This window comes from Carassius auratus, unplaced genomic scaffold (assembly GCF_003368295.1).
Source record: "Carassius auratus strain Wakin unplaced genomic scaffold, ASM336829v1 scaf_tig00215963, whole genome shotgun sequence".
Classification (NCBI taxonomy): Eukaryota; Metazoa; Chordata; class Actinopteri; order Cypriniformes; family Cyprinidae; genus Carassius; species Carassius auratus.
The window spans coordinates 1-10,659 of record NW_020528338.1 but is presented as its reverse complement, the minus strand read 5'-3'; the positions used below and the strand labels follow the sequence as shown (position 1 = coordinate 10,659).

At 35.4% G+C, this 10,659-nt stretch overlaps 1 protein-coding gene across 1 annotated transcript; it reads left to right on the top strand.

Moving 5' to 3' along the window:
- Nucleotides 1-1,747: 1,747 nt before the first annotated feature.
- Nucleotides 1,748-8,254, top strand: LOC113096519 (protein Wnt-8b-like). The gene is made up of 6 exons (XM_026261945.1): nucleotides 1,748-2,822; nucleotides 3,366-3,399; nucleotides 4,788-4,926; nucleotides 5,579-5,704; nucleotides 6,423-6,565; nucleotides 7,501-8,254. Exons 1-6 carry the CDS (start codon nucleotides 2,752-2,754, stop codon nucleotides 8,062-8,064), a joined length of 1,077 nt encoding a protein of 358 aa, XP_026117730.1. The 5' UTR covers nucleotides 1,748-2,751; the 3' UTR covers nucleotides 8,065-8,254.
- The last annotated feature ends 2,405 nt before the right edge of the window (nucleotides 8,255-10,659 follow it).

Sequence of the window (10,659 nt, the reverse complement as noted above, 5' to 3'; positions counted from 1 at the left end):
TATTTATAGGTCAGTATATGTAGTCAAATATAAGACTATGCCACAGAAAATCCATGGGAAAATAGTTCTTGATTGAGTTAAAATGTTGACTTTATATAACTGCGGTTAGTTTTGTTTAGAATGGGTTTGTTAGTTTTGACAGTATGCATGGAAATGCATTTTCTGGCTTTATTCATAAAATATTTAATTTTGCATTTGCACTTTGCACTTATTTATTTTAATTTATTTTTAAAGAAAATATTTTACATGCCAGTGCGAACGTCCTCAGAGCAGTGGTGCTTATAATGAAGAATTCCCTAAAGGAAAATGAGCAATTCAGTTTAATTTCTTAATGATCATTTTCCATGTTGCATAGCTCTTTATCTGGTTTCCTAGGACTCTTGTGGTTCTGTAAAAAAGTGAACTCTTTTCTAATTACAAATATATTAAAGTATCAAAGGACTATTCAAAGTATTATGAAAAAATAATTAACCAAAAAAATAAAAATAAAATAAAAACAACATTTGAAATAAATTTGACTTTTGAGGTAAAAGTATTAAGGTGTACACTTGTTCTAGTGGATTTATTATAGGACATGTATTTGTTCTTGTAAAATAATCAAAGGATTGGAAAGTTGAATTGTCTTCATCAGATATCATCTTGCCCTTTTCCTTTATACCTTCAGATTTGGGGTTAGACTCAAAAATTGAAAATACAAAGATTATGTATAGCATCAGAAAAATTATTTCAAATTTATGAAGTTTTATGAAATCATTCAGGATGGGCTCTTTTCTTGGCTCTTCTGTGACAAATGAACGATCACCTGTAGCTCCCTATATACCTGTAGGCCTATTTTTTTTTTCTCATAAATGTTTGACAGGTTGATATGGGTATGCATTTTTTCAAATGCTATATATATATATATATATATATATATATATATATATATATATATATATATATATATATATATATATATATATATATACTCTCACTAAATGTTTTATATATGTATATACACCCATGTTTAAGAAGGAAACACAAATTGACACTGTATATTTCAACAAAATTATTTATACAGTGTTGACCTTTGATGTCGGAGAGTTTTAATGGGCACAGTTTCAAGGAATGATGTTTCATGTACCATAAACCAATATTTCAATAAGTGGAAGAGTTTTCCGAATTGTACCGTGAGTTTTATGAATCCATATTAATCTTTTCTTAATTGAATAAAATGTGTGTATGTCTGAAAATGTAGTCTCAGCAAACCTTCTTTTATATCGCTGACCACAGTTTATATTCATAAGTTTGTGAGAACACCATGTCAGTTTAAAAAAAAATAATGCAAAAATAGCTACAGTTTACTCTGTGCGATTTATCCGATGATGTAAACGGTCCCTCGTGCATGAAAATGACAGCGGTAAAGAAATCGTGAAAAATGTTTTTTTTTTTTATATATATATATTATTTTGACTGGATTTGAGTTATGATTTTGTATGTAACCCTAATTTATCCCACCCAAAAATAGATAGATAGATAGATAGATAGATAGATAGATAGACAGACAGATAGATAGATAGACAGACAGATAGATATGTATTTATTTATTGAAATCTGAACCTCTAGGCCTATTAATAAATTCCTGATTTTTAATTAGTAGATTTAACTATATTTCAGCTGCGAAAGAATAAAATTCTTTATTCTTTATAGTAGCCTATTTAGTCGATGATTGCGCATCGTTTTAAAATAAAGAATATTTCTTTTTGGAACGTTTCTTTTAGATTTTTACTACAGTAGCCTATAATCTACTCCCATTCAAATAGACCAAACGGGATTTAGAAATTAATTTAGAAATCTTTTTACGGCGGCAAATTCGTTTTACATCAATCTCATGAAAGCCTTTCAGAAACATCCCTCTGGAATCTCCCAAATAACTTTCCTAATCCTAATTTGCACACGAGAAGATACGCGGACGTCAAAGATGCAGAACCTAAAGGTCATGAAGGGTCAGCTAAGGACTAAACTGAGAGAAAAGGTAAAACAACACTCTAAAAAATGGCATAGCCTAATTCCTGCTGTTTATTTGAATCTAATTAAACTCATCGCGCGCATGGGTTAAGTTTAGCTGCTTTGAAATAATAAATTTAACGGAATCAGCGAAATTTATTTATTCCAATAAATGTTTAAACTATTTTTACTGAATCCAATTTATTAGCCTTTCTTTGTCGTATTTAAACGTGGCTATAGCGGATCCTGGCTAAATTGGTAGATTAAATCTATGCTTATAATAGTATAACTTAACTCCTCAAAACGCTACAAAGAACATGTCTTTTGATCCAGCAGATAATATCAGTAATCCCTGAGTTTGATCAGCCACTACTGTAGCCTATCAAACCCTTTAATGCAGCTCTTGAAATTGAGTTTTAAGGCACAACCTTAGAGATGCCATCCTAATTTCATATTAATTCACTCCAACTGTTAGCACGCAGGGAGCTCTTTCCAGCTATTTGTCCTGGAGGAGCCCAGGGTGCCCTTTTGATCATTTCAATCTCTCTCTGGTACAATAGTTCTGATTGGCTGAACGAGTAAGAAAAGGGAAAATCTTTAATTAAGCAGATAATCTCTTGTTGGGATGAGAGGAGCTCCATTTCAGAACCCCCTTGGCTCACACATGAGACCCCCAGCCTCTGAATCCTGGATGTAGGTTATATAGAGCTCTTGCAGACCCCTCTGCTTTACAAGGTGAAGAGTCTGCCAGTCGCCTTTCTCAGGATGTTCATGCATTTGGAGGTTTATTATTACGCTTTCATCCTGATGGCTCACATGAAGTCTTGCTGCAGTTGGTGAGTTCAGCGTTTTATTGTTCTTTAAGCAGACGATGTTGATGCTAAATGTAGCATATTTATATCGAGCGTTTACATTCTGTGTTTATCTCTGGATCTCTGTCTGGATTAAAAAAGTCGGAATGAAACAGACACTCCAGCTCATCAGTTCCCATAAAGACGCGTTGAGCCTCGTTTCATTGGTTAGAGGAAAAAAAGCGAAACGCTGTGTTCTCATTTATAAACTTTTAATTATACAAAGAAAATTTGTATGAATGTATGTGTGTACACAATGTATGTGTGTGTGTGTATATATATGTATGTATGTATGTATGTATTGTATGTGTGTGTGTGTGTGTATGTGTGTATGAAACTCCAATGAAACCTTTTATTTTGAGACTGTAATTTCCATATGAACATGTGGTTGAGATCAGTAAACTATGTAATTAGATAAAATGATTTTAAAAAATGATTTTTTATCAATGTGAAGCTTTACTTGTAATTTCATATGGAATGTATACAAGTTATGGGTCAGCTGACTTATTAGGCTGCTCTGTCTTCCAGGTCAGTGAATAATTTCCTGATGACTGGCCCAAAGGTAAGCCAACATCTTTTGATCTGCTTTGCTGATCTTTATCAGGAGAGAGAAACTTCAAAAAGTCAAACTCATTAATGGATTCGGGTAGTTAATGTTTGACGGTGACCCTGTGATCACAATGCAAGCAAGTGGAGAATTAAAAGCTGATAGCAGCACAGGTGCTGTATTTCTTGAACATGTATCTTCTGTGGATTAGGTATTACTTGCTGCTTGGGGTGGACTGGACCATATAGCTTTCACACACTTCAGTTCATTCACTATGTGAAGTTGTGAGGACTTTTACTGAGTGGCAAGGGAAGGGGCCTTTGGTGGGTGGTCATCATTAGCAACCCAGCCGCCTATGAGAGCACTTGTGGTGCTCTCTCTTCTAAACCACTTGAGACATATTAGATTGTATAAACCACAGTTTCACAGCCACATAGACCCTTTTTGTTTACTTTTTGTGTGCATTTCTTGTGGAACCAGGAAAAAAAATGTACCCCAATATTTATAATATTTAAAACTTAAATATTAATTGTAAAATTATTTAAGGAATAATGCTATCATTTTTAAGCTATTATCATTATTATTATTATTATTATTATTATTATTATTATTTTTAAATAAATAATTGTATAAATGAATATACAGCAAACATACATTTTACACCACTTGGGAACCATAGGGAAACGTTTACCCTATTTGTAACAGAAGTAATGGTGTCATTTTGGTGCTCTTTTTAAGCATTATTTTAGTATCAGTTAGATAATTTTATTATTTTTTTATGATTTTTTATGTAACTTTTGTTGAAGTTTCAGTATTTTTGTTTTTATAATTTTTTATTAGCCTTTGATTTTCAATATGTCTACATAGTTTTTATTATTATTTCAGTTTTAGTTATTTTAGTACATCAAGTGAAACTAGTTTAAAATGAGAAATATTAAAAGGTTTATATATATATATATATATATATATATATATATATATATATATATATATATATATATATATATATATATATATACACCTTTTAATTAATATTTTTATTTCAAATTACAAAAAGTGTTTCTTTTTCTTTAATTAACTATAAATCCCCTTTTTCAGCATATAATTTATTAATTGAATGTACAGCAAACAATAATTTTACATTGTAGAACCACAGGGAAACGTTTGTTAATATTTGCAACTTTAATACAACTTCTAAAATGATTTAAATAGACATAATGGTGTCATTTTACAGCTTTATAATTTTTTTTTGTAACATACAGGTGCATTTTTATACGAACAGTGCAGGCTGAGAATTAAATCTAATATTATCAATAGTTTTAGTTACAGTGTGTTTTGTAAACACGTGATATTGAGCCTGTATTTCATCCCAAATCTTTTTGGTGTGGTTTGCATTATTTCAGGCCTACTTGATCTACTCCAGCAGTGTGGCCGCAGGAGCTCAGAGTGGGATTGAAGAGTGCAAATATCAGTTTGCGTGGGACCGCTGGAACTGCCCAGAGAGGACTCTTCAGCTCTCCACCCACAGTGGACTCAGAAGCGGTGAGAACTATGACCTGTGCTCTATCCATGTTTTATGTATATCATGCTTTCAGGTTAAATACATATATTTTAATAGAATAAAAGTACAAGAGTGTGTGTTATGCATACTGTGTGTCAAATCCCATCTGTATCGATCACAGATACATCACTTAAAACAAACACAACAATCCTGTTTAAACCACAGAGAACCATCTCCCAATGTTGATGTGCCTGAACACTGCATTCTTGAGTCAATTAAACCTGGTCTGTTAATAGGCAAATTGAAAAGCCACCAAAGAGTATATTGTGCACCAGAGTGAGTGAGTGAAATGGACGCCCTCTCGAGTCAAAGGGTGTGGGTCAAAGGTTTACCTCAGACCCCTTTCATTAGGCATTCCTTAAGTGCCAAAGAGGGGACCTGTCGCAGGCCAGTGCCGACCCCAGACCACCAATGTCTGAGAGCAGACCAGCAGCGCTACTGAAGCACGGGGAATAAGAGTCAAAAGCTATCATTACTGAGATGGATGCTAAAGATTTGAGTAAATCATCTAATGAGAATGAAAATCAGTGATGTTGAGTGCTTGTATTTTCATTAGCCTAGGCCATTATATTTCATAGACAATAAAATTCATTTCCACAGCATATTTATTTCATCTGTTATTTCTAATCACAGCAAACAGAGAGACAGCGTTTTTCCATGCCATCAGCTCTGCTGGAGTCATGTATACCCTCACCAGGAACTGTAGCCTCGGTGACTTTGACAACTGCGGATGTGATGACACAAGGAACGGCCAAAGAGGTGCTAAACTAAATCTCAAAATAGATGGAAAATCAGTCAACATTAAAGGGATATGTTGTGATGCGCATTTAAATATACTGTAATTTTAATGTGGAAAAAATCACTTACTAACCTTTTCTGTGTAAAGATATATTCAATATAACAACTTTTGTTTCCCTGACTTTCTAACTGTAATCCCAAATGATCCCAAGAATGATGAGAACAACATTACAGCTAAAAAAAAAAAAAACCTGGATTTTAATTCAAGTACATTTATTTATAAACTACTATTCAAAAGTTTGGAGACAGAATGATTCTTTTTTGTTCAACAAGGCAGCATTTATCTGATCGGAAAACAGTAATACTATTAATACTGTGAAATATTATTATAATGTAAAATAACTGCTTTCTATGTCAATATATTTTTAAATGCCTCAAATTTTCACTTTTAAATTCTCCAGTATTTGGCTCTATTTTAAGTGTGTTCTCATAATCTTTATTTTGTTTTTTTGTAAGGAAAAGGAAAAGTGCAAATTATTTTTGAAGCAATCAGTATTGTTTCATAAATGCTGTTAAAACTGAACAAAAGTAGTTCTATAAAAGTATATGCCACATTTATATATACATTTATATATGCCACATTTATATATAATATAATATAATATAATATAATATAATATAATATAATATAATATAATATAATATAATATAATATAATATAATTCTGTTGTCATGTCAGGTGGTCAGGGATGGCTATGGGGAGGCTGCAGCGATAATGTTGGATTCGGAGAGGCCATCTCCAAGCAGTTTGTGGATGCTCTGGAAACTGGACAGGATGCACGAGCCGCCATGAACCTGCACAACAACGAAGTAGGACGCAAGGTATATGAAGTTTTTTGGGCTGGTCAGGGCCAAAAAATTGAGTCATTTTGAATCATTTCTCAGTGCTTCTAATGATAGCTTACCACCCAAGAGTTTCATTCACGGCTCTATAAGCAAGGTGCCACTCGTTCTCCCAATAGAGTGTGCGCTGTACCAGAAGGGCCTATTTACAGCCTGTGAATGTCCTTTATGACAAGGCCTTAACTTGAGATTCTTGGGATCAGTGGTGCAAGCTTAATTAGACGACCTAGGGGTCCACACATTGCAAAGGTTCTGTATTCTGTTGCTTCCCAAATAAGTGTTTAGTTTTATTCTTGCAATAAGGATCTTACATTTATGTCAGTCTTTGTTGTACTTGAGAGAGCCACGGGGATCACAGCCATGTGGCTCAAGTGCTCTTTGTTTATCCTGTCTGTGCCCCGTCTGCAGGTTTTGTCAATTCATTGGCACCTGGAGCATCATTGTAACTGAAAAAATGTGAAAGAATTCTTTTTCACTTCCTTCTCAATGGACTTGCCACTGGGTCTGCCTATGACAGAAAACATGTCGACAATGGCTATGCAAAATAAATACACCCCTTTCCTGTGCCGAACAATCTAGCTCGATGTGAAACCGTGATTCTGCGTCTTACGCGAGCGAATGAGAAAAGAGGCGTTCCTTTTTAAAAGACAGCTGTTTGTTTCAGCCGAAGTCAGGAATTATTGTACGACCACCAAGAAAAGAGAAAACCCAGACTTGAACCTTGAACCTCTTCCTCTTAACTCACAGTTTCCCTCTGTTTGTTTAAGTGGATGTATAGGGTGCCTACTAAAGAGCGCATTGTATATTTTGACTGATGAGTTCAGTCCTAATTAGAATGTTTTGAAACATGAACATTTGCCTCTAGAATGCATGAATGACTGAGTTCTTTAACGCGAGATCCTCTCTTCAACCAGGCAGTGAAAGGAACCATGCAGAGGACGTGCAAGTGCCATGGAGTGTCTGGCAGCTGCACCACTCAGACCTGCTGGCTGCAGTTGCCAGAGTTTCGAGAGGTGGGTAACTACCTAAAGGAGAAATATCACAGGGCCGTGAAAGTGGACCTGTTGCGTGGCGCGGGCAACAGTGCAGCCAGCCGCGGCGCGATTGCGGAGACCTTCAGCTCAATCTCGCGCAAAGAGCTGGTGCACTTGGAGGATTCCCCTGACTACTGCTTGGAGAACCGCACTCTGGGCTTGCCAGGAACAGAGGGCCGCGAGTGCTTGAGAAAGGGCAAGAATCTGAGCAAATGGGAGAAGCGTAGCTGCAAGCGGCTGTGTGGAGAGTGCGGTCTGGCTGTGGAGGAACGCAGGGCCGAAACCGTGTCTAGCTGCAACTGCAAATTCCACTGGTGTTGCGCTGTAAAATGCGACCAGTGCCGCAAAATTGTCACAAAGTACTACTGTGTGAAGAGAACCAAACGGGTCAAGAACGATAGTGCCAGCCGTAGGAAAAGCTATCGGTTGAAGAAGAAGCACTAGAGATGCCATGAAGTGTTTGTTACTGTGGTCCAGAAGTTAAGCAGATGTTTTTACATCCTGAAATTGAGAATGAACTGAAACGTCCATCTGAATGCTTTAGTGAACACCTACACTCTTAAAAATAAAAGTTCTTCATTGACATATATGGTTCCATGAAGAAACATTAACATCTATTTTTTAAATGTTCTTCATACTAAGAAAACTATGGGTATTTTAAGAATTGATCACTGAAATGTTCTTTGGGGAAGCAAAATGGTTCTACTATGGCCTTGCTGCAAAAACAAAACAAAGCAAAAAAAAAAACCTTTTGGAAGCATTATTTTTAAGAGTGTAGATCTCCAGGAGGAGACTTTAAATGCATATTTGATCTGTATTATTTCACAATTACTCTCGTATATATTTGTAAGATAGCACTGAAGACCACATCTAACCAATATATAGCACAAAAGGCTGTAAATAACTTTTTCATTCACCAACAGGGATGTACTTCGATGGATAATGTATTTGGAATTTGGAATTCATTTTAAAGGGGTTTTGAATTCACGATCTAGCCACTTCTCCAGCTGCCGTGAGAATCAGTTCTTGCCTAATTGTTTCTTGTCTGCTTCTATCAATTATAGAATTCTGACAATAGTTTCACCCTGATACTGTATATGAACTGTAAATAAGAGGAAGCACTTTGTATATTGTTTATTTATTGCACAGATACTATAGTGCTGTTTTTCTATGATAGTTTCTTTCTCTGTTTTTTTTATTACATAATTAAAGATACATAATAATATCTTCTTTTAAAGTTTTCATCCATTTAGATTAGCTGAATGCATCTTAGCATGAATTAACTGAGCCACGTGTTGTTGTGTGACGTTAAGCATCATCTGCTAATTTCCTGTGCTCGGAAAAATAAATGTGCTTCACAATAATTACATTTTAAGTATTAAAAAAAATGAAAGTCCATATCATAAATACCACTTATTGTAAAATCTAATTATTTAGTGTAGACTGCTGGTAAGACCTAATGATTTCTTTTTCGTTGGTATATATATAGCTCTTTTCTTTCTGTATTTTTCAGCTTGATGTCTCATAACCCTGGGGCAGAGAGACAACAAGAGAGCATTTAATTATAGTCTTCCTTCCTTCACGCCTCTCTCAATTTCTTCTTCACACATGCCTCCTTTTCTGTTTTAGTAATCCTCAAAGCACTCCCAGTGCTTTGCGCTTGGATGTTTCTTTACTGTTTAAGACTAGTTTAATTAACTTTGTTGAGACAGAGGAAAAACATGAACCAAGTCGCCCCACAAATCATCTACCATCTAATTTTGTATGCTAATCTCCTTTTTCATGCCGCCATCTCGGGAGGAAAAAAAAATATTGTTGGGAAAACTTCATGTAGCCTGTGTTGGGCTTCCTGTGGATGTTTTATTCCAGGCCCACCTATTTGGCTCTTTTCAGTCTTCTAGGGCCTTCCTTTGCTCGATTTAACAATGAATGCGAGCTAATCAGCTCCCTCGGAAATGCACTGCTGCTGAAGACGCTAATCCCCTTCTCCTCCTCCTTCAATGGGCTGTCGCCTTCAAAAGGACTTTGGGAAAAGGCTTTGCATGGATTCACACTGTTTGCTGAATAGAAGTTAGTTCAAGTATTGTACCCAAACAAGTAGGGTTTATAAACAAATACTTGCCAGCTACCGTCCCATCGGTGAAAGTGCCAGTCCTACAGTAAAACACAAACTGTGTTCCTTGAAAAGTTGACTAAAAAAAACTAATTAAATCTCAATTAATTGGTGATAGCGTGTTCTACTGTGCTTCTGTGGTTTCACTGAAGCACCTCATTGATATCTTATTCACGAAATCAAGAAACTCCCCTTGACACAAAGCTAATTATGCAAAGATGAAGTGAATTCCACCTATTTTTTCCAAAACAACCGCCATACACAACCTTTAGTTTTCTAAGTTACCCAATGAAGGCAACTGACTGTTACAGATATATTAAATTGAAATGTGCATTTTGAAATTCACATTCCAATTTCGTTTTATATGAATTCAGTCAGCATAAAATGACCCCCCCTCCCCACCAAAAAAGGAAGAGTTATGCAGAACGCATATGAAACTGCATGCATATAATGAAATCAGCGGTTTATCTGGCCTACTTATATGGAATAATGGAGTTAATAAATCTCAAAAATACCCAAACTAATTGTTCAGTCAGCCCCAATATATGGTTGAAAATCCAAGCCCCGGTTGATCAGCCTAAACCCTACTGCTAAACTTCAATTTTTTTATGGGTTCACATGAAAGCAGGGTCACGACTGGAAGGCTGGACTTGCCATGGATAATTTTCAGTGGGCATGAGTTTAAGGGGCTGAGATGAGCTGACACACTGGAAGAGAACAAGATTAGACTTTGTCATGTTTGGCATTTCTCATGTCAGCTATGTTGTCTGATACATGGGAATTAATAGCAGAGAACATTATTTTATATTGAAATGTGTGTTGTTGTTATATATATGTGTTCCAATATTTTATGCTTTATTGTTTTTTGTGGAAATATGTTTAGCAGATTGACTGATGGCCATATGCTCTCATAGCACATATAAATG